The following is a 27,269-nucleotide window of genomic DNA, read 5'->3' on the forward strand; positions in this document are numbered from 1 at the left end:
GCAAAATATATTCTTTAGATATATTTGGTAGAATAAGGATCACAAATGTTTCCTACCAAGTTGAAAGGAAAAAAGCTCCAGCAGGGAAGTATGTGGAAGGTCTATTTGACATATGGATGTTTGTTAAAAGCAAAATGCATGAACAGCCCAGAGTAAATTAGATCCTCATTTGTATGCTGGGAAATGAAATGTATAATCTTGGCATGGTTCTCCATTTGTTTTAGGTTTTTTATAAGAACAAACTCTTTTGTGTATGCAGATATACATATTACTGTAGTGGCTATTTAGGGCTAGCAAAAAAAAGTGCTTTGAGCTGATTTTATCTGAAGCTAAGTGTAAGTGGCAGGTTTTTGTCTGTGTCTCCCTGAAGTGCAGACTGTGGTTCAGGTAGCAGGCACTGGGCACACAGCAGACGCACTGCACAACTGCTGCATCGCTGCACGGGGGAAACATGGGCCGACCCAAAAGGGCCGGCCATGTGGGCAAACGTCAGACCACCTACTCATCTGAAACAGTACCCCAGTTTTCAGATACGAAACCAAATAACGGACCAACATAACAATCTACAAGAAATGAATACGCAATTATCTGTTATGGGTGCTCAGAGATTTTCTAGTCCTTTTTAAAAAATCAAACATTTCCAGATGGAAACCGGCTGTAGTGTCTTTTTATTATTTGGTGTTGAATTTTGTCTTTCACTAATGTCTAGGCACATCCACGCTTATTCATGTTGAATCAGATTTCACTCCTCAGATAATTCCAATTATTTTATTGGAATTATTCACTGAGCAAAGGATAATTCCTATGAGTAACAGTGACATTGCCCTGAAGTCTTCTCTAAGACTGAACAATCGTATCTTTACATGGAGCCTCTGTTTCCTATTTGGCAGAGGAAAAACCATGGATTTACATCAAGGCAACAAATAAGAATTTGGACTCTCATAAAAACAGAATGGCGAAATGTATTATAGAAATGAGTAGCACACAGACACAGGCTGTGAGATGGAGTTTTAGATGGGGTGGTGGGTTTAAGGAAGGAGAAATGCAGAATTTATGAATTTGTTATTTTTAAAGGAATGGTATGTCACTGATCTGTTTCAATGAAGTCTACAAACAGCAAACAGGGCAGTGCTGATGGCAGATGTAGAAGAGGCCAGTGAGAAAATGTATATGAAGTCATGCAAGTCGGGTTAGCACCTTTCCCTGTAAATCAGTTTCACTCATGGAAGAGAAGTTAAATAATCAAGTTTAGCATTTCTATTTCATTCTGTAATGCTCAACCATTTTTTTTTTTCTAAATTACATTAAAGCAAGACTTTAAGACCCCAAGTGAGAACAGGGCCTCATTGTTCCACACAAAGTGAGAAATGGTTTTCATCTCCTCAGCCCCAAGGATGAAACAAGAAATAAAGCCCCAAGGATGAAACAAGAAATAACATAATTCCCTTTTTACAGAGAAAAGTAAAGTTCGTGAATATACTAAGTTATGGAGCTTATACAAGAGATCTGTGTCTAAGCCAGAGTTTTTCTGTGTTCCAGTTCAGTGCATCAATAAGGTTGTTATTTCTCATGTCACAGCACTGTGTGTTGTCAGCCTGTTCACTCCAATCTGGGGGCTGAAGTTCCCACATCACTGCTTGAATCTTTTAAAGGTTTTATGGCTTAAAGCAAGCTGGTGACAATCTTATCCTCTGCTCAGGAGAGCATTTTCTTGTGTCTACAGTTCATAGCATGATGAGGTGTGGAAGAGGAGACCTATCTTTGGAAGTGTTCTCTCCAACTCCTGACCTTGGCCCTTGTCAATCCACAGTATAAAAGTAAATTATCTCCTCTGTCAGGGGATGGGTAGTGACAAGGGGAGAAAGAGAGAAGGGCTCTACCATGTTCTCTTGAGGCAGTTTATTTCAAAGTATATTGGTGTTGCTGTGCTGGTGCAACCGTTTTTAATACAAAGAAAACCAGGGATGTAGATATCCGTGTCATCTGGCTGGGCCTATTACAGGACAAATACCACTCGAGTTGAAATCAGGACACCCGTGCAACCAAAATATTGCTGTGACATCACCTCTTCCTGCTATTTAATGTTAAGTGTGCGCTGATCCAGCACTGTCATCTTCCTGCTTTCTAGCGCGGCAGTCAGCACCTCCCTCCAGGCTTTGTGTGCAGTTGGCAGCTAAAGATCCAGATGTATTGGAGCGTAGTTTTGCTGAAGTGGAGTTTAGATCTGTAGGTAGCCTTATCCAGGAGGCTCACCTGAGCTCCTGTTTAGCTCTAATGCTGACTGTAGTCAGGCTGGAAGAGCTTGGGGAGGTACTTCACAGCTTTCTGAAAGTTTCCTTTAATTCTGTAGGATTTGGCTGGCTTCCTGTTTACACACCTTGCAGGAGATCCAGGGTGTGCTTCCTATCAATTCTGCCTGCTGTATGAAGCCCTTTTTATGTTAACAAATGGTATTTTCCATTTCTTTATTTGTTAATAAGAGGGCATAATTATGTCTATAGCAACGCATATTCTGGGATACGGCCCATTCGCACACTGTTTTTTTTAATCAGGAGTAAATTCCAACATAATCTGCTGTAGGGAAAATATCATGCATTTATAGCATAAACCTGTATAAACATTATTGTAATGGGTTCCACTAGGGACAGGGTTTCAAATATAAGGCAGCATTCATCAGATATTAAAGACCTGAGCATATTTTTTTCCTACTTAAATCAGCACAGCTCAGAATTTGCAAACTCTTGCTTATGTAGATAGTCCCCTGAGATTTTCAAAAATGAATAAAAGCTTGCAAAATACAGACCTCTTGGTTTTATTGCCACCTGATTAGCTAAGCAGAGTTGAAAAAGTGTAACTTAAATAAGCAGAAAATAGAAAACCTAGATTTTTCTCCAGCAAATGCTTAGCAGTAAGGAGACACCAGCTTTTGCAGGATATTTAGTTTGCTGTAGTTTATGTAGCGCCTTTAAAGACAGCAGAGGGATAAGCCTATCTGCTTCCATGCGCTGCCAGAATCAGCACATGCTTGTACTGCCCCGTACTTGAGGAGGTTTCATGCTACCTCTCAAATTCTTCCCAGTTCCTGATAAAGCTGTAATAAATCCAATATTGTTTTTCATTCAGCAGATTCTTAGCCTTCTACCAGGCAAGTCAAGAGCCTCTTAAGCCCTTTTGAGAGAAACAAGTATGTGCGGCGTGGTTCCTGTAAGGCTTCCTGTATTTTTATTATCTTCCACTCTTCCCGATCGGGGAAGAGAGATCAAATGCAAAGGAAGTACCTATCTTCCTGCAGAGCCCTGGGAGAGATTGGTCCAGAAACACAGATCAAAAGTTGTAAGCGCTCTCAATCCCCCTTCTCCTTTTCTCTAACAACACTGTTATAAATGCATGAAAAAATGGCCAAATGCTGTCCTTCTCTAAGTGACAGTAATGTCAGGATTACTTTTTGCTTCTGTTCTGCAATGTGGAAATGTGCAAATGGCAGCACTTGACCCTTTCTTCAGCCAATTCAAAAGATACTCAGAATTCCCGTAAAGGATCTACATTCTAAATTTCCATTGAGATCAAGAGAAAACTTTTATAGAATCCTTTTTAGGCTGAACGTAACCATCAGCAGCAGGAGCTTACGGTAACAGACATCAGCACAAGGCAGCAGCCAGACTGCCAGTCTTCCTGTAGTCCTGCCTACCAGTCTGCACTGGGAAATACCAACATGGTTACTGGGGACCAGTTTGTTCTGGAACCTCTCCTCGAGCAACTGGTCTGTGATATTTTCTGCCAGCGCAGGGCGCTCCATGAGTGTCCCCGTCAGCTACTATGGCACAGCTTTTTGTGTAATAGCCTGGCCTGGCAGTTCTCCCCGATGTGCAGGCAATTGTCCCAATACTTGAATTGAAGTCCCCAAAAGGGCAGCGCTGCCTCAGGTCTCACTGAACAGTGTCCTGTGTCAGGCTGAAAGAGCAACTGTTTCTATAAATGACGTCAGTACCCGCGATTTCTACCCTGCTCGTGTTTAATAAGAGCTTTGGAACACCGCTAAAGTGCTAGTAACCTTTAGGTAGAATATCTGAAAATCTAGTATTACATCACCTATATGTAGCTTCAGTCCTATGGAAGTAAAAAAGGACAAGAAGTGAGTTAAATTTAGTAACTACACTTCTGGAGGATTCCTCCCCCCAGATTTTTAAGTATGAAGTTTCCCTGTGAAGGACAGACCCTCTTGAAGATTACACGGTTATTTTGGCATTATTGATTACTGTGCAAATTGATCGCTTCCAACCTGTCAACGTACCTGTTCTTTCCCAAGCATCTCCCATTTGAAGGAGCTGCAAAATGCAACAGTGAGCAGAGGTAAATCACCTCCACATGTACATTATGCCAGTCAAGAATCGGAAGTGTACTTAAGAAGCATCTGTCCCTTCAACAGTAGCTTGAGGTCTCTGAAAAAATGACAAAATTCCTATACTGGGCAATTATTGCATTTGTCAGTGCCAGCTGTTAGGTTTCTATATTTAAAACTATGGCTACCATAAATGTATCGAGCTAATGCTATCATCTGCTTCATTTTAGTGTTTTGAAGCATGAGCACTGTGTTTTTAGTATCACTCCAAAGCAATGGCAAGCAAAGTCATGAATTTTGTTTGAAGACTAGTGTATTATCTTGAAAATGTCTATGCTAAATAAAATTGTGCAAGCCTAGGGACAGGAAATAATTAATGATTTGGAACATGTACTTATTGCTGTGTATGAAACTGAGACACTGTTAATCTTAAAGAGACACAGAAGAAGAGCATCTCAGCTGTCAGGAAGAGTACAGCTCGACAGGCATAAAAAATACTTTCAAGTTGTAATTATAGCTTTAAATTGTACATAAATACTGGTTCTTTTTAATTCTAAATCACTTCTAGTTACAGAGTAGAAGACTAATTCCATTGATCTTTATTTCAGTGGATGTAAGCTCAGGCCTGAAAATAATTAAAGAACTGGCAATAATCTTTTTCATTCCTGTAGTCCTGGTTAATCTAGCATATCTGGTGAAATCATTCAATGATTTCACTAGGAATTTGGGAAAGAATCGTGGAAAGATAGATGTGGTCTTTAAAGAAAAGCTTTCTATGCAATAATTTACAGACTGACAGACAGGTTTGTTGAACAGACTAGAACAGTATTTTAAGATCTGCAGTACCACACCTAGGAAGGGATCATAATTATGCTGGTGATTTTACTGCCTCTTGAATACCAGTTGCAGTTCTGGTCCCCCACTTCAGAAAAGGTGCAACAGAACTGGAAAAGTTTGGAGGAGGGCAGAAAAGGGTAATCAGAAGCACAAGATGGTTTTCATTTATTGAACAGCTAGGACTCTTGAGTCTGAAAAAGCAGTAGCTTAGCCAGGGGAGTGACAGAGCTAAAAACATGAGTAGCATGGAGAGGAGCAGATTGTCTGCTCCTTCTTTCAATGCAAGAAATACAGGGTATCAGATGAAACTAACAGGTGGCACATCGAAAAGCAAATCAAAGGAAGAGATTTTTCATGTAAGCAACGTTCAGAGCATCTGCAACAGGGTATCATAGGTTTTAGAAGTGTACATGGGTTCAGTTGCAGACTGGACAAAGTCATGAAAGAAACGCAGCGAGGGCGAGCTTGGTTCCGGACATCCCTGAGCTCCCGGGTGGCTGGAGAGTAGAAAAGTGTTGTCTCTTTCCCTGGATATCTGGGGTTTGCCACTGGAGAGAAATGATCCTGAGCTACACAGACCTGGGCAGATCCAGTACAGCCACTCATCTGTTACCCAAGTCTCAAAAACCATTTAGCCTTTGCAGTTTCAATCACTCATTACAAAGCGATGATTTAGGTTGACTGTGCAAGCAACAGGCATTATAATGTGATTACATTTTATTGGGATGTTATTATTTCTATTTAAACAGAAAATTAACATATTTTAAACTCAGTAATTAAAACTAGCTCTTAGGAGATTTGCTCAAGGTGTTTCCCTGCACAACAAAGCAATTAAACACAATTTAAAAAGCAATTAAATGTCAGTAGATATTACTTCAGTACTATGTGACTGCTACAGGATCATGGTTTGAACGATGAAACGCTGTCCAAATGGAGAGTAAGAATCCATCTGGAGACCCCAAATTCTACTGGATTTGGAGACTCTGACCTTTTAGCTGCCATTCTGCCTAGTTCCCTTCCCATACTTCTTTGTAGCTTTCTTTCACAAGAGTTTTGCAGTATTTAAGAACATCGCTGTATCATCCACTCTGATTCAGAGCAGAGTACAGGCTTTGTACTTCACCCAAATACACTGAATAAAACCCAAGGACTCTGACTAGGCCAGGACTCTAGATCAGCCCTCAGAAAATTGAACCCTGTGTCTCATCAGGAGAGACTAAGGTGCTCATGTAAGCTGCTGTCCTGGAAAGGACGTTTTAAGTTTGACAGATTCAAGTAGTTTTGGAGGTTCCCACTCTACACTGCAAAAGGAAATTCCCCATATGGAAGGAAATCTGCATTAACAGACTGGGCTACCGGTTTACCTAAGACACTACAGCCATATATTTGGCTGCAAAGATTGCTCTCTGTACCACCACAGGAAGAGGTTCCTTCTGCAAAATGCACTGTCTCCAGCTACAGCCAATTTGTTCAGTAAAATCTGAGCATTCTTTCTGGTGGTATATTTAATTCCAATGATGTATTCATTCTTGAGAGTGTATTGCTCCTCTGCTCAGAAACCTCCAAATCCAGAAAAACTCCTGCCACCTTCATTTTTGAAGCTTTATTTCTCCAGTACTTCTTCTTGTCTCCAATTCTCAGATACAGCTCTAGCCTTTAAATCTTCTCTCAGCATAATGAAGATTTACTTTGCACCCTGTGATTCCTGCAGTCTCGTTACTCCAGCGTACCCAGCTCTCTCTCGTTTGCATCATCTCAGGTTTTCTCACTTAGTTCCCAAGACCTCCATCTCACGTGTTCTCTAAACCAGAGAATCCTGCCTGAGCTCTTCCTCACCCTACACTTAGGTTCTCTCGAATGTAGTGTGTCTACTTAGATAACCTGATCACATACCAGTGTGATCTGTTGTAACCGGGAAAAATTTTTTACTTGCAATTTTTTGACTACCAGATGACAAAGCTGTCGGTCATTCTTTGGGAACTGTTTTTCCATAAACCACGGGGCTTTAAAAGCCTGCCGTGCGCCCCCGCGAATCTCCATCCATGTGAAGTCTTCTACCTTGGCGTCGCACATCCAGGCCCCCGGCAGCCTGACCGGCCGCGACTCCGCCGGGCAGAGCCGCAGCCCCGGGGCCGCTTCCCGCCTCGTCCCGGCGGCTGTGCCGCGCCGAGCCCCTTCTCCCCTAAACTTTCGACGGCAGCCGACACAGCATCACCGCCAAGATTGGCATTTCATTCGGGGCTACGCACAGCGAGGGCTTTCTTCGCGCTCTGCGGGCCAGCGGGCGGGCTGCCCCGATCCGCGCAGGGGGGCGGCCTGAGGGGGCAGCCGCCCCCCCCCCCCTCCCGCGCCACCGGGGCGAGGCTGCGCGGCGCCCGGCCACCCCGTGTGTCCCCCCCCGGTCCCCGGGCAGCTCCCGCCCGCCGCCCCCAGAGGCCGGGGGAGCCGGGGAGAGCCCGGCCAGCCCCGGCCCCGCCGCCGCCGCAGACAATGGCCGCCCCCCCCCCCCCCCGGCCCCCCCGCCCCCGCCGCGGCGAGCCCCTGCTGCCGGCGCAGCTTTGCCGGAGCCATTCAGTTGCGACCGATTGCGATCGCGGCAGATGGGCTGGATCTGACAGCCCCGCTCCTCCGCGGGGCCGGGGGCGGAGGGGCCCGGCCGCCGCGCTCCCCGCCCCGCCAAAAGTGCCACCCCGGGCGCCCGCCCTCCCTCCCCAGGCACATGTTACGCGTCCCGCGGCTGCGGCGGCGGCAGCGGGAGGAGAAGCCGCCGCGGCGGAACAAAGCGGAAGAGGCGAGCGGCGGCGGCGGAGGGGCGGCCGGCCCGGGGGGCGGCAGCCGCTCTGCCGAGGCGGGGGGCGGCGGCGGCGGCGGGCTGCCCGGCCCGCCGGGACGCGCTGCCCCCGCCCGCCGCAGCATGCCCCACCGCCGAGCAGGTAAGGAGCCGGCCGCGCCGCGCCTCCCCTCCCTCACCTGCCCGCCGCGCCTCCGCCGCCTCCCGCCCGCCCCGCCGCCGCCGCCGCCGCCGTCTCCTCCCCTTCCCCGGCTCCCCCTCGGCGGCCCCGGCGGCGCCCGCCGCTCCCCCGCCCGGGGGCCGCGGGGCTGCGCGGGGACGGGCGCGGCCCGCGGGCGGGGAGGGGGGAGGCACCTGCCGCCGCTCCCCGCCGCCGGCCCGGCCTCCTCCCCGCCCCGCCGGCCGCCCTGCGGAGGGCTGGCCTCCCGCCGGCCGAAGGAGCCCCGAAAGCCCGCGGCCGCCGAGCGCGGGCTCCCCGGGCCGGCCCCCGGCGGCGCCGCTGACGCCCGGGGCGGGCGGCCGCCCCCCCCCCCCCCCCAGCCCGGGCGGGAGCCCCGCAGCGCGCCTGTGCGCGGCCGTCCCTGCCGCGGGGGCTCTGCCCCTCCTCAGCCGGGGGGGGGACGTGCAATGCGCCTTTTTTTTTTTCTCTCCCCCCCCCCCCGCTCTTCTTTCTCTTCCCTCCTTGAGCCGCAGGGAGGGAAAGCGGCGGTGTCTGTCTGCGTTTGAGCCCTGTTGCTTCAGAGGCAGCGGATTCTCTTCTTGCGCTGCTGCTCCGGCAGGAGCATCCTAACGAGCTTTATTTCTCTTTTATTTTTGTTCCCGTTTCCTTAAAGATTGACTCCGCCACATTGCACAGATCGCTGGGAGGAGGTCGTAGGGATGGAAAGCGTACGTTAGGCAGGAAAGACATCTTTTTGACATGAGTTCGAGTTGAAGTACACGAAGCAGTAGGGCGTAAAGTAAATGCAGAGTGCTGAGTGACCCACTGCTGGCCGATGAGGCTTTTAGTTGCTGATTCTGCTGGCTGGAGTAGGGTGTTAGAGCCACTACCCATCTTCTGAGGTGGCTTCACCCAGGAAATGATGGAAATAAGGTAGAATAAGCGTGAGCAGGCCTTGCAGTTTCCTGTAGGAAAAAAGCAGAGCCGCATAAATACCGCGTTGTTGCTAACTTTATTTTATACCTTTGCAATTCTTTTTCTCCACGTAACGATATAAAATTGACTGCCTAATTGAAATGGTTTATAAACGTCCACCATGCATCCCTTAAAAATTGATATTCCAGATAACCCCCTTTTTTATCATTAGAAAGCCAGCAAAGTTTTTAACAAGTGAAGTAACATTAAATAGACAAGTGATTTACATCTGAGGGATTGACTGTATACATTACTGGATTGCAGATAAGCTATGTAAGTAAACAGAAGCGCAGTGCTCTGTTATTGTGCATGACTATGGAGATATCCTGGGACTTTTTTGCTAGTTAACAGCGTAAGGCTTCGTGGGAACTGTTTGATCTGCAGGACTTTTGCTTGGCAGTAGTTTACTTAAGGTTATTACACTCTGTTTGGAGACTTGTATTTGCTAGCCATTATTGCATTCTTAGCTCCAGGCTTCCCAGACTTACAGGTTAGTAGGTCAATAAAAATTGCACTGAAATGCTGGAATGGGCAGGCTAGATTTTTAAATGTGATAGGGGAATAACTAGGCAGTCGTTAGAATGCCAAGGAGTTTTTTTCAGTGAATTTTGATGCTGGTCACTGGTGATGAACCAAAAAGACTTTTTTTTTTTTTTTTGCCTTGAATACCACTAATGTTCTTCCATTTCTTGTTAAAAGAGGAAACAAATCATATAAGCTACGTACAGTATTCCCTTTCAGGATAAAGCAACCAGTACCCTTAGCTGAATTTACCAAGACTTAGTTCCTTTTGCTAGTGAACACTGGGGTTAATGGCACTGGCATTAGATGAGGCTTGCCGGTAGCAAGAGCAAAAACGTCATCGGGTCTCTGCTGCTGTAGATTTACATGTTTCTTTTAAAACTTGAAATTTGCTGTGCTGTGCAGGGAAACAGTATGAAAAGGACATTATTAGATTGCCATCGTGTTAAAAATGCTCTAATAAAATTTTGAGTCATCCAGGTTAAAGCGCTGCCAGAACTTGTGACCCAGCGAATTTCAGACGTGCGGAACAGAAGCCTGAGCCTGACTTTGTGCTGCCCCTGTCTGAAGCCCTGCTTGTTCCCAGAGTAGCTGCAGCATGCAGCGTAATCCCCATTCCACCAAATCCTTGAAACTGGTGATTGACTGTGTACATGGAGCAGTTCCATTCATGTCACAGCGTACAATTTACGCAGTTAAAATGAGCCATATGGTGCATCCCCCCCCCCAGTGCGGTGGTGTGCTGATCATTAAGGATGAATTGGAAGTTCAGTGCAGAGCTGTGATACTCTGGTGGAAAAATGCAAAAGATCAAAACTTCAGGATGGTTTCGGCGTCTCTCGTGTAGTTTCCTCTTTCACTGAACATTGTGGACAGGAACATTATATCCTTCAGCTCAGAAATATTGTATGTTGTGCTTTTTGGCTTTTTCAGTTCGGTCTCTTTGTACCTTGGTGTTTTTAGAGAGTTTCCAAGGAAAGTTATTCCCGCTTCAGCTTTTTCTTATCTGCATTTTTGCTGTTCATTGCATGTAGCACACACTTACTGACGAGTGTTTCTTGCTGCAGTGAAGTATAAATGTATGCCTTGTAGGTGCTTGGTATCGCCTTCTTTCTTAAGCAAAGAACTTCCCTTTCTGTAATAATTTTTAATGGTTAACTTCTCCACTTCTGTGCTATGTAGGGTTAGTTACAACTGTTGTAGAGCATTACTGCTACACCACTGCTTGACTCTGCCAGATGAATCCCTACACAGATAAGCTCAGCAGCAGCAGCCAGGTGTTGTGCATAAATCCGCTTCTTACACTGATTAATTTTCCATTTAAGACCCTGATTTTGCAACCAGTTAGACACCTGCTTAACCTTAGAGTTAGAGCATTGAAATGGATAGGCTACTCTGCGTGTAGAGTTAAGCAGGATTAAAGCTTGCAAAGAGGTGCTGTACAAAAAAACTCCTAAACAACCCAAACTCCTTTTGCTTTGCTCCCATTCTCAAGAATTACGGTAGGTAGCTGCTGATAGTTTGGTTATTTAGTTAAAATGTAATCGCATAGTGTGATGGAACCGGCTTGGGACCGGTATTTTAAGATGTGGGAATTGTGTTTCTGCTTTTGGCTTATGTTTCCATGGAGGTTTGAGACCTCTTTTTCCACCTGAAACTGCACTGTGGTGAAGTTGAGGTTGTTGGAGCGCTAACGCAGAATTGCTACTGCTCAGAAATCAGATGATGGAAAGGCTATTTAGTAATATTTGTCTAAAAACATCAACGAGAAGCCTGGTAGGTTTTGCATTTATGCCTTCATTCTGAAGAAGGTCTGGAGGGATTACTACAGCAAAATTCTGTTTATTGTTTCTAACTCTCTGATATTTAGATCTCATTTACATTGTGTAACGGACACTCCTAGGAATGACCAAAGAATTGATAGTATTAAGGTATTAGGTAATGGATACAGTCCCAGGCTGATGTGGTTGGAATTTAAAAAAAAATAATTTTTTTTTTGTTTAAAAATATATTCAAATGATTTAAGCATTAAGAGAAAGACTGGGTGTTCTGCCAGCAAGACTCATCTATGCAAAATTCTTCTGGAAGTCAGAGGCCCTGGAGTTCTCTAGTTCTTTGAGAATTTATTTTTCTTCTATACTTATCCCTTAAAATGAAAATGGGAAGCTTTTTTTCAGAAGGAGAGAATCTTTAAAATACAGAAATTAATGGCTCATAAAGGAGAGTCAAGTACATCTACCTCTTTTGCTGTGGTGTATGCACTGACAGTTCACATCTCAAACATAAATTATTCCTCAGAATAATCAGAATGCAAGTAAGATTAGGAAGGAAGAATCAAGGCATGGAAAAAAAAGTTTGGTATATCACAGACACAAAGTTTTCAAGACTGCTATATGCTGTAAAAGGACAAAAAGAAACATTCTTTTTTTCCCCATTTCTCTTCCTAGGATTTCTCTTAAATCTATGTGGTTCTGAGTATCTGAGCCAAACATTTACCAATTGCTTTCCACGTACATCTTTGTTCCATCTTCCAGTAACTTTCCTTGCATTGTGTATAAACCCCTTTAAATAGACTCTTGGCTCCTGGTGGCCTGTGTTTTTCTAAATAGACAATGCAGCTGCTTGCTCATTATGTTCACTTGAGTCCTTTGGACTTTTCAGTTCTTGTCTGTGCCAAGATTTTGCCCATCTTGTTGGTCTAAGCCACTACAGGAAGCTAAAATCCTTATCCCATTGTATATTTGATGATAATAAAGTTACTTGTGACTGAGTATACCACTTCCTTATTCTGAGTGGTTCTCTTTTTCTGAAGATGAGCTATATGCTTTAAGCCTTTAGAATGATAATTTTAGGTTTCATTGCCATAAGTACAGTCATTTCTGTGGCAATAGACATTGTCCTTCACAGAACTTTTCTGCTATTTCGTTCCTTTTCTCCTTCTTTGAATTAACTGCCTGTGTACCTCTTCTCCATTCCCATTGTGTATGTCTGTGTTCCAGTGTATGTTCCTAGTCTCAGGTATAAAAGCCAGCCAGCAGTTTGTAAATGGTGACTTACTGCAACCTGAAGGGTAGCTGTGTCCTGAATAAGAACACAGCGGTGTAAGATGCGGTAAGAGGGGAATGTAAGCCAAACACGGTGCAATAAATGCATCTTTGTGTTGAGTTTGGGAGAAGCCCAAAACTACCAGTGGAGCCACACTCGACACGTGGTACGTCTTGGCCTTCTTGACATCTGCAGTAAAGTGATTCCTGGTGGCTACAGAAAATGAGATTGAGTCATAATCACTCCTGTTGGTGTTAATGGGAATCTGACATGCCAACTTTCAAGCATATAAAAATATTTTTTCATGTAAATAGCATGTGTGGTAATACAGGGGACTGCTGGGAATGCCTCTGGTATCTAAGCTCTAGATGGGTATTTGTAGTGCGTGAAGTAGGAACAACTTGCTGTATGTTTTACTGCAGGGTTCTCTCCCATGTAACATTGGCTTTACTACTACTGCTAGAGCTTGTCTCTTGTAGATGAGTAAGTTAGTATCCAGTCATCGTTTTCAGAGTTACCTAATGTAAATGAATAATTCCAGTATTGTGGTATGCTGCTATGGTTTGATTTTTATTTTTTTTTTAACGCTCACTCTTGTTAAAACAAGTATATTTACATTTGCATTGGCATTGTAGTAGAGGCCTAGCCAAGGACTCAATAGGTGCATTGGTTTTATCAACTGACATGGCAAAAATAAGAAAAGAACTTAATTATTTGCTGCAATTCTTTGTGGGTCCAGGAGCACACCTCCACTTCATCTCCCAGTTGGCCCAAGAGGTTGCACCAGCTCCTGGTTCTGGGCATGCACCAAGGAGTCAACTGCTGGGGACCTTGCATCTACATTATATCTGGGGTACTCTGCTTGTCCTCCTGGTGCACAACTGCAAGAGGGAATCTACAAGGTCATGAATGGTGTGCTCAAGACCATGGATGTCGATGCAAGACAAGTTTTCACCTAAAAAGTTCCCTTCAGCACATTAAATTACCAGTGCAAATGCACCTAGCGAATTAAAATGTGATCAGAAAGAATGTCTGGCCCCAAAACCTCACAATGTACGTGTGAAACAAAGGTCAGCAAATGATCAGAGAAGTAGAGTACAGAGTACAAGGGAAAATGAGGAAACATTGGTCAGAGAGCAGGAGTAGATTTCTTTTGAAATCAGGACTTCTATTTGTTCTCAGAGTCCGACATTCTCACAAGATCAGATATGTGAAGAGTTACTTCAAAACTGCTAAGACTATCCATGGCTGGCATTGTGTCTTACAGGTCCGCATCTGATCACTAGGTAACAGGAGCCTACAAATGCCGTTGTCTCCTAACTTGCAAGCATGGACTGCCTCTGTGCAAACTCCGTATCTGAAAACCAGAAAGTCCCCAAACCTCCCTACGTTTCCAGCTCCAAACTCTATGTAAAGGAGCTCCTGGTTTGAGCCAGGGTTTGTGGGTTTTCATGGTTCCCTGAGGAGGAGCTAGGAGTTGGTTCCTGAAGAGTCCAGCCTCACAGAGGGTTGAACTCTGGTATTTTGCTAGGGAAGACATGGGTGACAAAGCGTGAGGATGAGTGGCAGTCTAGAGTGTGTTCAGTGGTCCCAGAGAATGAAGTAGGACCCAGGATGACTCTGTTGGTTTTTTTGAGTAGGAAAGACTGTAATAGACCTGTATGGCAAGGAACAGGAACCAGGGGCAGCAGAACCCTAAGGAAGAATAAGGCAGGTGATGTGAACGGATGAGAGGAGGGCCTGGGAGATCAACACCATCTTGGCAGGTGAGAAGGAAGAAAATGGCCTTGTTGCATTTTGATTTACTTCCTCTTGGGAGAAAACAGTGAAGTTGTGTTGGGGAAGAGAACTGCAGGTTTGTAGGAATGAATCAAAGTTAGAAAATACTTAACTGCAGAGATATTCTATTAAGTTTGAAAAGCTGTGTTAGGATAGTGTCAGAACTAAAGGAATAAAAAAAAATTTGCAGTGGAACAGGCTGTCGGGTCTTGAGATTCGTGATACAGATGTTACAAAGTGTGAAAGCAGGAGTGGAGAAAGATATTGGGGTCTGCAACAACATGTATTTCAGTGAGGGAGGAAGCCAAGTTGTAAAACTGGAGGAGAGCAAGTGTGGTATTAACAGATGTTAGAAATCTTTTCTTTTACTGGGACTTGTTTTCTGGGGTGGAGACGCTTGCTTCACAGAAAGGATCAAATTTTTCATAGCTAGTTAAAAATATTTTTGATAAAAGCTAATGCTGTAACTCATTGGTGTAATATGCACTTAACATAAAGCAAATGATGACGGTGGTCCCTGATGGATTTACTGCATGGAGTAATGAAAATATGCTTGGGTGTTCATTGTGCATTTTGTTGCTGATTTTGGGTTTTATGCAAGGGTGAAGGTTGGATAGGTTGAGATGTATCAATATGTGAGTTTATCTCTCCCTTGTCACGTGAAAGCATTTGTAAGATATTTGTAGCAATACTTAGATAAACATTATTAGAGTCTGGATTAATCTCCTTAACATCTTCGCTCGGCAGTGGTGTAGCTGTGATAGTCTGAAGGACAGTAAGCCAGAGACGGTTTTCAGTCATGGGTGTCTCTTATGAGATTAACATGGGAAAAGAAGTCAGGCTTTTGGCACATAAGCTCTATTGTCTGTCCTTTCAGTTTTGTTAATCTTCTCTTTTTTATGATGGCAGCATGGGCCACATATTTTGAGTCAGATCCAAGTTAGTTGAAATATAACCTGGTTTGTTTAGAGGTAGCTGGATCAAACCTCAGTGTGAGGCATGTAATAAATAGTTCTGGTGTGTTTTGCTGCAATCTTACACTGATAAATCTATTTAAAGGTAACAGATAAATTAGCGAGTACTATTTATTGTTAGATCTAAAATATAACCTGCGGTTCCAGTCAGGCATGGATTTATTGATGGCACCGAGGGAATCTAAGCATGGCACGGCCCTCTTCCCTCCAGCCCCTCCGGTCAATATTTCAGATGCAGAGCTCCTACGTGACAGGATGAAATCACAGCTCTACAGCGGGTGTCTGCGTCCTCTTCCCATTTGGATCAGTAGTGAATTTCTCTCTGCCTTCAGAACACTTGCCCCTTTTTGTTTTTTTTACAGTAATAGTACAAAATATCCCATCAGTGAGGTCTGGGTAGGAACTGTGAAAGCTCCTTTCCCATATGGTGAGATGAGCAGTCAACCAGTGAAACAATTTGGATTAAGACTGCATTGAAGCTCTTAATTTATTTCTTTGACTGTCTAATAGACAATGCAACTAAATATGTATTTCTGAGAGACTGCATCCGCTGCTTTATAGAGTAGGCTGCTCGACTCAGTGCTAATTTATTAAAAAGAAGGAATGGACATTAATTGCTGGGTCTTTAATAAATACAGCTCAAAGATCTTCTTTCCTCTAGTAAGAGAAAGAAGCTTTCATCTGAGGAAAATCATATAGCACCGCAAAGATGGGTGAAGGTCATGGCTAAAGTTACAAGGAGATAGACTGGGGTGGCCAGAAAAGACTCTGTGGGCTTCTCCCAGGGCTGCCCCTGGGAAGCCGTGGCACCTCGTCCCGTCCACCCTGAAGGGATGGCTGTACCACCCTGACGCGGGACCTGCAGGGGTCCTAATTGGCTCGTTAGTTATGAGCGAGAGAAAATGCAGCAGAGAATATGGTCTTGACCTGCTGAATATTTATAGTAATCCATATTGGTTTAATGGCCTGAAAATAGCATGCTTGGCTTCAATTTAAAATCAGTTGGCCAGTGTAGCAGTTGGTTTAGAGAAGTGTATCTCCAGCGGGCAAGATGGAGCTACACCAGCTTGTGTCTAAGCTCTTACAAGCAGATCCTCTTGAGGTAAGGAGGAGATGAAACATAACTTCTCTGTGGAAGCAGTAGGATGGCGGGCGATCTAGACGTCCACGAATAACGGTGATTGTAGTCTGTGGGCTAAGTTAAATTTTAAAGTTTTGTAGGTATCCTGTATTTTAGGCACATGCCTTCCTTTTTATTTTTCTCCTGCGAATAGGCATAGACTTTTGGAATGCAACCATAATTGATTTGTGGATGCTCAGCGGTTACCTGGATAATTGGCTAACAGCCAGCCCAGTGCCTCTTTTGGTACGTTAGCCTGCGAATCATGCAGTCACATTTGTTTTTGTAGCGCACTTGAAAGTACCAGTGTTTCAACCCAGATCCTTCAAGATGTTGCATTTCCATAGCCCCCAGGAGACCCACACTCAGCTAGTGTCATCTGGCACTGGGGAGAATTTGGCTCTTGACTGAACATAAACCTGATCTGTGTAATTCTGTCCTGCCTGGGTAGTCCCCATAAGCCATTTAAATAAGAATTGCTGGTGTGGGCAGAAGTTGTTTTCCAGAAAAACTGCAGAAAGGTATCAGAGTACTGCAGCATTGCAAAATCATACGGTTGAGTGAAATACCAACCTTTGCAAAGATGGAAATGTATGTATACCTGAGGTATATGTATACTCCGGCTTCCTTCCTTGTCAGTAGGTTTCTTAATGACTGAAATCTTTCACTACTTTTTGAATATCATTCTGGATGAAAGACATATTTCTTCAAAAGTTTGAGAACCTCATTAATGACCTGTGATTGCTGTTCTACAGGAACTCTTCTGCGGTCGGTGATAGAAGTTGCCACATGCATTTGCAATAGTCAGCCTCTGGCTCATTTGTGCCTTACCTTTTGAGGGAAAAACCCTTCATAATCTCTCAGCATTCATAAAAAATGATGATTTTGTCAGACTATTAGAAATCACAGCTTTTGTTCAGGCTAGCTATATGGGATAAAACCCTTCCAAAAGGATAGGAGTTTCAGTTAGTGAAATGTGACAGTTAAATAAGATTAGAGATTTCCTCTTTGGCTGCAAGTATTTACCTGAGGATTAGACTAAATTACTTCTATCGTAATAATTGACAAAATATTTTCTGTTAAGAAAATGGATAACTTGTACACAGATATTTTAGATACCCATCTAGTTTTACATGTTTTATATGTTCTTTGTAACAGGTTATCATAATAATTATCAATATGAGCACAGTTTATAAGGCCCTGTATTATCTAAGTCTGTAATAGTACTATAATGTCATACGAGCTTTGCTCCCAACAAAATCAATGAATATTTTCCTCTAGCTAGCATGTGGCAATGTTGTGGATGTTGACAATTAAGACTGGTGCCACTGACTAGCCCAGTGAAAGTAGCATTTTGATTTTTTTTGTGTTGCACTGGGATGGAGGCCAGTTGGCCTCTAAAGATAGTTTCCATAGCTACTGTCCTACAGAGAAAGGAAATGCTGCCACAGCATTTTTGCTTTGGACCTTTATAGTTTTTATGCAAGCTGTCAAGACAATTAATTTTCATCAGATGTATTGGTTATTAGCCATTGAAAGCAGGGGGGCATGGGTGGGTACATATGATGAAAAAGAGCATTAAACTAAGTAAAACATCAAGAGATTTCTTTATGTACACAATATAAATGCGTTTCAGATTCACAAAATCCCATTACTGCAGCATCTGATATGCTAGAATGCAATCTACGCTCAAAAGACAAGGTCCTGAAACTGCTCAACTTTATTTCTGAGAATAAGCAAGTCTGGCACTGACTTTGACTGTTGCTTCTTGTTGGATGTTGTGATCTAGATTTTTAATTCCTTTTAAAAATGAAATGGAAAAAAAAAAAACCCCTGTCAGAAAAGCTCTCAAACTTTCACGGGTTTAAAATAAAAACAATTTTTTGTGCCTCTTGTGTATAGAAGAGCATAAAAAGAGCAGCAAATACTATGGCAGTATGTTGTGTAAAAACAAGCATTGAGTATGAGATTATTTCTTGAGGTTAGCATGGGTAATGTCTTCATTTGACTTTGCAATGAGGCTTCAGGGCACGCCATTTCGAAGTTGGGGCTGGTTCTGGGAGTCATTAACATGTGGTTGTATTACCAGCTCAAGCTGTACATTTTCCGTAGATCACTGAGGCAGAAATAAGTATTTGAGTACTCGGATCATAATATTTGAGCAATCTGTGTAAATTTATGACACCTTTTCTCATTCTCTCTATGTAAAATAAGGGAAGGGGCTGTGTCTGCTCTCTGTAGTTATGGATCCAGCTGCTGTTACCGCGCTCCCAGACAGCCTCCGCGCTCTAACCTCGTCAGGGGTTTTAATGTCAGCTCTCACTCCCCGCATTTGTCCTCTTCTGTGATGTCAAGGGACAGTACGCAGACATTACTAATTGGCTTTGACCATCATCGACTTCAGGGTCGAACCAAGTTTGCTTAGGAGAACCATTGCCGAAACACGTGTATTAGAATTGCTGAAAACTTGTTGGCTTCGGCAGCGTGAAAATACTAGTGAAAAAGCAGTGTGCGTTGGAGACTAGAGAAAGAGAGGAGGTGGAGGAAATAAAATACGGGCGTAGGTTGGGTGGGCGTTCGGGGGTACGGTTGGGTAGGTGAAAGCGTGGCTCTGCCCTTCAGTGGGCCCATGTGATGGTTGGCCAGTGAACTCCAGGGAAAATCCTCTGACCATTGAGAAGGAGCAGGTTATAACCTAAAAATGAAAAACTCCACAGCCAGTGTGTGACGGTGGCTGGAGGCCTCTACCGAAGAGAAGATAAATAAACTAAGAGTCTGAAGGGTCAGAGGGGCGTTTTGCTCTGTGGCAGGGAGAGCGTTTTCTTCCTCTCTCTGATTTTTGGTGGGCCAGCTAGGCCCTAGCAAAAGAGATTTTATACGTCCGAGGCTACCGGCGCTCCAGCTGCAAGGATCGCAGGCTCTCAGGGGGCGGCAGGGCGGCAATTAAGAGCCCAGCTGGAGGATTGCGGCCGAGGCTGCCGGAATGTCCCGCAGGTCCCGCTGAGCCTCTGGGGCTTCCAGCAGGTGCCCGAATGGTCCCGCTGGCCCAGGGAGCAGGGCTGAGCCCTGGCCGCCTCCGGCCTGCCAAGGGCTGGTGAACCCCAGCCCTGAGTGATTTCTAAACCCTGCTGATCTCCCGCTCGAGCTATCCCGCTCCCTCATTGTCTGTCTCTTAAAAATCCGGGCTAGTTATTTGTCTGCGGTAACTCAGCTGATTAAATACATGTCAGTGGAAACGGGCTGACTGAAACCAGCCATCTGGCTGCCTGTTAAAAGTATTAAATTGCTGCTTGGTGTGATGGGCATAATTTCCCAGTGTTTTTAAATACTTTTCTTCATTAATACCTTTGACACTATGAGGCACTTGTGTGCGTTTACATAGAAACATTTTCCTCATAAAAGGAAAGTGGATTGGTGGTGTTGCAGGGAATGCTTGAAAAGGTACCACTGTTTTTAAAGAAAATACATCTTTGGGAAACCTTGTAGACCATGACCTGTATATAGGGGAAAATGGAAATTATTTGGTACCTATCTAGAAAACAAATAGTTTTCTTTGCCTGTCTGCTGAGAGATTGGAAGCTTTGGATTTTTAAGTAGAGCTAGAGTTTTTATAGGTGCATACAGAAGTACTGTCTATAAATAGGTAAAGTTTTCATAATGTTTTCACAAGATAGTATGGGGGGAAAGTACCTGTCGATAGACCTCATGTACTGTGAGAGTTTATCTTTTCCTACATCTGAGACTGTGGAAAAAGCACGAGTATGCCAACTGAAAGAATTTTGAATTTAGCAAGTGGCTGTATAATCATCTAACACACTGGGACATTGTATTGATGGCGAGTGAGAACTCCGTAGAGAGAGGCCAGCGGAAGAGCTGCTGGTGCAAAGCCTTACCTTCACGGCCAGAGCCAGCAGCAGGGCAAAGCAAGACCTTCTGTGTCTTGGTCACGGCATTCTCACCGACAGTGTTTAATGAAGGGGTGAACATGTGGGTGTTTTGTGCAGACTAAAATCCTAGCATTTCATTTCCATGTGGGATTCGATGATAGCGGCTTTCAGTGTCAACTATGAAAACTGGTTTTATGTGCAGTAGTGAGCAGGTACTGGTTTTATAGTAAGGAATAATACGCAGTCTAAAAACATACGGGTTTTTTCTGCTTGACTAAAACAATCCTTAACATGTCTTCTAGATAACGTCCAAATGATAGATGAAACTAATTAAGACAATAGCTTGTTAAGAAAAATATGTCAACGTGGAAGTATCTTAGCGTATCAAAATATGCTTGTTCTTGCAGCCTGATGAAAAAGGAGAAGCTATTCTGTTCTGCTTCGGGGACTTTCAGAAAGGAAAGTGAACACAAGCATCTCTTAGATATTGATCCCCTGAGTTCAGAAAAGCTCTGAACACCTGTATAGCAACTTAGACCACTAATACACATATTCTGTATATAAAATTACTTTCAGTTCTTTTTGCACTCTTGTAAAACACTGTTAAGAGCCACTGTTAAAATTTTGGTAATGAACCCTGGGTACTGAGGAGATTGCTTCTGTTGGCTTTCTCAAAGAAAATTGCTAATTATTGATGGTGGATGTTAAAGTAGGTGCTTATATCAGCCCCATTCTGATCCTTTGAATTTAAGGTAAATGTGTACCTTGGGTTTAAGCAGCAAAAATTCAAAATGCCCATATATGTATTTTCTGTCAGCTGTTTTGATCTCATGTAAGCTAAAGGCACAGCCATGTAATGATGCAGGAGATTTATCTACAAAGTTTATCACCAATTTTATAGATGGCTGTTTTTCTTCCTACTCTATTAACATGGGTACTTAAAGTGCGGTTCTAGTTTTATGATCTCCAATATCAAAGTAACTTAAAATCAAGATTAGGCTCACTTACTTAATTGGCAAAAGCCCTTTATTGGTTTTTTTTTCTTGTTATAGCTTTTCACTGGGGAATTAAATTTTGAAATAATCAATACCTTGATCTGAAATGGACTTTTTCCTGATTCTGTAATTGAGGTAATACTTGTGGTGATGCTACGCGAGCACTGTGTGTGATTTTTATTTTGCTTCCTACCAAAGGTGATGTAGCTGGCTGTGGTGATGACCATAAGAATTCATTTCAGAGCACAGTTCATTACCCAGATACAATACTAGAATCTTTCTGCAGTGAAAAATGGCGAGGAGCTTTATTCAAATATCAAGTTGGTTTCAAAACTTGCTATTTGTTGTGGAAACTGGAGAAATGCAGATTTGCCTAAGTATCTGTTTGACATTTGAACTGCTGAAAATCTTTCCATTTTAGTACTTCAGAGAGTTAATATTTTAAGTATTTCTTAATATACATTTAATATGTTTGGAAGTGCCTGAATGCTAACACATCTTAATCCTTATTCACCCATATCTTCTAAATCACTTGTTTTGTTTTGCTGAAGTTGAACTTCAATGGAAGTTGATGCTATTTGAGCTTTGAGAAGCTGGCCTCACTTATGAAGCAGATCTGGCTGATGTCTTTGGGGAAAATAATTTAAAATACCCCACGAGGGTTTAATTTGTCTGGGATTTCTTGAAGGCGTTTGCTTCCCTGATGCAGGTTTTAAACAGAAAGCTATTTTTTTAGATTGTGTTTACTTGTAAAATTATGGCAGTACACTTTTTCGTAATAGGATTTTCAGTCATGTCACGAATAATTGGAAAAGTTTTAAGTAACAGTTCTGGCCCAACTTTGTTGACCTGTACTAGCTGAAAGGATAGACAGTACCCAAGTTTCATCTGATAATGTTTTTTCATTTAATATTCAGCGGGTTTTAAAGATGTTGTACTGAAGCAAGTTCAGGTCATCACATGTGGATTTTTTAACTGAGCTCAGTAAAACAACTTGAGCAGCACAGGTGGATCTTGCGCCTGTTGCTATTCAGTCTTTTCTGTTTCATTCCTAGGCAACCACTGAGATTGTGATTTGACTAGATGTGATTTTAAATGGCTTCATAAATACACACAAAAATACTGTCATTGCTCCACTAATATGGCTGATGTGCTCTGGATTTCATTTTCAGTGTTGTTAAGTGTTAGACTGGTATATTATGTGGTAAAACTGTCATTGATAACTTAGTTTCTCCATCTCTACTTGAACATGTTGGAGAGTGTCTTGCATATATTACCATAAGCTGTGTCCATTATTTAAAGTGACAGCTATAATTTCTATATTAAAATTAGCCTGTGTGCATGCCAGCCGCTGTTTGGTTCGGTACAAATAATGCTTTTTGAGTAGCTCTCAGTCTGGGCTGGGGTCCCTGTAGATCTTTGTCCTTTCAAAAGCAAGTCTTTTCTTCTCCTCTTTTAGGTCTAGTGAGACAACGAAGCTCGAGTTTGAGGTTCTAGTTAATCATCTAATTTGTCAAAATACATAATCAGCCAGAGGCCACTGCCTTTGACTTTATCTAGTCTTCTTTTATAGACTGAATGATAGAAGAAACAATTGTATCATTAGCATGGAAATGATTTTATTGCTGTAAGGCTGCATGAATATGAATTTGTGTGTTGGGTTACTGAAGGATACTTCAAAGTGATTTTCAACGCGCTATGTTTTTTTCTTTCTGGCATAGTGAGACGTGGTTTAGAGAACATTATTTTGTTTAAGGCATACTGAAGTGTGTTCCCTAGCCTGGGAGAGGGCTGAGGGAAGCCCAGCAGTTCATAACTTTTTCCAAGGAAATTTGTTAGGGTATAACTTCAAATAAATAAATAAAAAGAACTCCCTGTTATTAGCTTTCCTCTTTTTTTTTCTCTTCACAAAACTAATATGAAAGTCTGAATTACCTTCTCTCTCCAAATCTTTGCAGTCAATAAACAGGATCACATTCCTGAGTCTGATAACTAAGTGGCAATTATTGCCTATTGGTACGTCCAAAATATATTTTATGTAGACAGTTGCAAAATGCTCTCAGAAAATAATTATTTCATTTATTTTATCTGTCACTTGCTGGGAGTCCTGTTGGAAGGTGCCTCCAGGGTCGGTACTGATGCTAATTGTGTGCTGCGAGTGACGTTTTCATGCCAGTGGCTGTTTGTAGGTGGCCCAAGAACCAACTGTTGCACATCATTAAATGACCTGTTGCTCTTAAAGTAGAAATCATCCATTTTACATTTTTACCAAAAGCGGATAATTTTACAAAAGGTGATCTTGGCAGAGTTTGTCTCAAATGTCCTTTAACTATGAAACATGGTTTTTGCTTTCAGAATTATGAAAAATGGATGGATATCTGAAATTATTTTCATAATTCGTTAAATTTACTTTTCACTACTACAGGATAAATTCAAATGATTGAACAGATGCACTAATGCTTTTAATAATGGAGATCATGGATATACACATATAAAGCTGAGTAGCTGATTTCACAGCAATGTCATAAATATGGCAATTATTGCATGTCTTTCAGCATATGTGCTCAGTATTGATCAATTATTAACTTGTATGCTGCAAACCATATTTCTGTCATTTTAGTAGCCTTTTTTTCTCCTCTTATTGGTTGTTTCTTCAAAGTGTATTAAAACAAAATAATTATTTGTCTTGCATGCATTCATTTAGTTTTTAACTCCACTCCCTTTGCTACATTTTCTCATTGGGCACCCACAGCCTCCTGTGTATGGTTTCTATACACTGTATCGCAGACTGGAAATCTAGTAGTACAAATATGGGAGCTCTGTGATTTATATGTAGATGTTTTCCCTTGTATAGAGAGCATCTATATTTTTTTATATATATGATAGACTGTTTTGGCATATACTTTGACCCATTCTGATGATTTCCTGAGTACAAAGTACTTGGTGTTACTGCTCTGTAATCCTAGTGCTCAGTCTAGAGGTGCGCAGATAATTCCAATGGAAATCGGTGCTGCTGTTCTTCTGCTGTACCCAAACGTGTATATGGCATCTCACTGTTCAGTTTATTTGCTTTCCTGTAAAATAACTTGAGAAGAAATTCTCTCATCTCTCAGGGGTGTTGGTAGAGGAAAGCAAAGATGGGTTGCAGCACGAAACGCTGCTCTGGGGGCCTGATCTGAGTTTCAGCTGTGTCTGGCCTTAAAATGGAGACAGTCCCCAGCAGAAACGTGTCCACCTGACTGAGCAGTATTTCTGGGTCTTAATAGAATAGTATTCTTGAGGGTGCAAAATAAAATTACAAGAAACAACCAAAAAAACCCAATTTAAGCAGTAAAGAAAAGGACTTTCTGAAAAACTTTGATTCTCTTCTGTATTTTCTCTTTGAGTGGAAGGTCATTGCAGATTTGCTAGCAGTTTGTGCCAGAATACTTAAGTATTAAACAGTTGTGTAAAGTAAAAAAGTCAAGACAGAGAGCGGTCCAGTGAGTGGAACAGAATAAAATCACTTTGATTTTGTTTCTTGTCCACACACACAAAAAGAAGGATGATTTTTCTGAGGTATTTTAATGTTCAGTTAGAACAGGACAGGAGTGACAACTGGAAGGTTACAGAGTTTGCAATAAATGTAGCTCAGAGGGAGAAAAGACATAGTAAGTGCAGCCTGTTAAGAACAACACAAGTCCTCATGCTGTGGGCTTTCTGGATGGATAAAAACACATCACACAGTGTAACACCCCCCCAAAAAAGAGATTACAAAGAATACCAGGAATGTGTTGTGATGATCTGGGAACAAAGGAGTGGAAAACAGAGGTAAGAGGTCAACCAGTAATGAAGCAGATTCGGGTATCTTCTTTGAATTGTAAGAGCAAAACTGAAAAGCTTTGTAGAGAACAGGGAGAAAAATCTTTCTAAACATTCTCACAAGCAAACGAGAGTTGGATGTATCACTCGGGCAGAGCAGAAGCAAAGCTAGTTATGAAGAAAGCAGTGGGATCTAAGAGCTTGGTTGAGCTTAGTGTCCAAAACAATGCATTTGATTTTTGTGTCTTACACCCCGTTTTTCTTCAATTGTGCATTTGGTCCTTTTTTTCCTGAAGAAATGCACTTCTGCCTTTTTATTTCCATAGAAATACAAGAGATGGCTTAGTGGTTTGTTTCTGGCATCTCTGGTTTACAGACCCAGTTGTCTATAGCCTTCATCACTTTCTTGCAAATTCATTCAGTTTCAGAAGGTGGTAATTTACTAATAGGATGTGGAATCAGCACTTCGAGTGAATGTTACCCATGGAATTTAAGAGCAATTAGGATTAGGACTAAGCAAAGATCTTCCAATACTGGTAAAATGTTTGCATGGAAGGAATAGGCACTATGAGAAGTAACAGAAGTCTGCTGCCATTTCTTGCTGTTAGTTTATGTCTGAGTAATTTTGGTTATGAAAAAAAGTTTCCATGATTTTCAGCCTTATGTGAAACAAGGGTTCTGACTTGATTTTCATAGAGTACAACGATATAAATTTCAGCTAGCACCCTCTCAGACAGCCTCAGGGGATAAGACTGAAGGAGTGAGAATTCTTTTGTGCTTTGATGCATTGGTTGGGAAAGTTACACTGCTGTTAAGTGTGATGCATTTTATGTTAATAAACAAAGATCGTTAACTGAATACTGAAGTGCTGCCAATCCTGAATCTTTCATGAGCAATAAATTCTCATTAAAAATCCTTTAGGGAAATGCATATCCTTTCAAAAGAATTTCCACAGCACATCATCTTCGTGTGACAAATCTCCAGAGAAAAAATATATATGAGCAACCAGTGATTGGGGGATTTGTTAGCTCAACTTCCAAGTCCTCTGCAAAAAGAAAACCTATTTATTCCTTTGTTTTTCATTTTTCAAGGTCTTCTTAAGTCCAGCCTTAGTAAAAAAAGAATTCACTTCTGCTAGAAATGGCTGAAGGAGTTCAGGATTCCCAGCTAATTCTGGTCAGGTCACAATCCAGAGAGTTCCTCATATATCAGTAGATACCTTCTGGATTCCAGATATTTATTTTTAAATAAAACCTGAGTAAACAGTGTGATAAAAAATAGTAGAAATGTGTATGCTGTAAGGATCTAGTATTTCAAACCATACAGAATACCCCAACGAGGAACACAAGAACTGAGACTTCACCCAGTCTAGAGAACGGCCTGACCCAGCGTAAGATGAACAGCAAACCACCAAGAACTCGCACACTCACAGGCTGAGAGACACTGCTAGGAGCAGTTAAACTGAGGAGAAACAGCTACACTTTCCCTAATGGCGATGCAGTGCACAGCCTACAACAGTAGGCTGGTTTTAAATCTAGAGTACAGTAGGAGTGCTGAATGACATGCTGAAGAAAGGCAAGATGTGAAAAGTACCTTTACACATAGTGGTTTCTTTCTAGTCCTTGCTCTAGCTCTTGTTTCTTGAATGTGCATTAAAAAAATAATCTTTCGATGGCTATGTGGAGAGAGCGGCTGTATTCACATCTCTGCTGTTGCTTTCAGTTTCACTGAGTCACAGAAATCAAAATCTGACTCTCTTGAAAGTGGCATCTGCTTTAGCAGTATCTTCCTTGTGTTGGGGATGGATGCGTTGCCAGGCCCGTGTCAGCTCCGCTGAACAGCCAAATGTCACCAGCTTCGGTACTTCCAGCGATGAGAGCAGGTGTATTTGGGGACGAGGACCAAAAAAAGCATCTTGTGGGCATGTGAAATGAAGAGTGGCAGTTGCGTGTGTTGGAAATAAGAGGGGGTAAAAGGTGGTGGCTTAAACTGTTGCCTTTCTCCGGTGGGCCAGACTGTCATGTAGCAATGACCCCGTGCCTCT

General features: G+C 42.6%; 1 protein-coding gene across 13 annotated transcripts in view; it reads left to right on the forward strand.

Moving 5' to 3' along the window:
* The window catches only part of NCKAP5 (NCK associated protein 5), a 392,323-nt gene that overhangs the window by 133,396 nt on the left and 231,658 nt on the right, over positions 1–27,269 (forward strand). For 9 of the 13 annotated variants that reach the window (XM_069780841.1, XM_069780843.1, XM_069780844.1 and 6 more), the window contains exon 1: positions 7,652–8,109. The exons of the other annotated variants lie outside the window; for them this stretch is intronic. In XM_069780841.1, the coding sequence (XP_069636942.1) occupies positions 7,667–8,109 (443 nt within the window). In that variant the 5' untranslated portion in view covers positions 7,652–7,666. Of the gene's footprint in view, positions 1–7,651; positions 8,110–27,269 lie in introns of those variants that run through there. 13 annotated transcript variants of the gene reach the window in all.

Source organism: Haliaeetus albicilla, chromosome 4 (assembly GCF_947461875.1).
Source record: "Haliaeetus albicilla chromosome 4, bHalAlb1.1, whole genome shotgun sequence".
Classification (NCBI taxonomy): Eukaryota; Metazoa; Chordata; class Aves; order Accipitriformes; family Accipitridae; genus Haliaeetus; species Haliaeetus albicilla.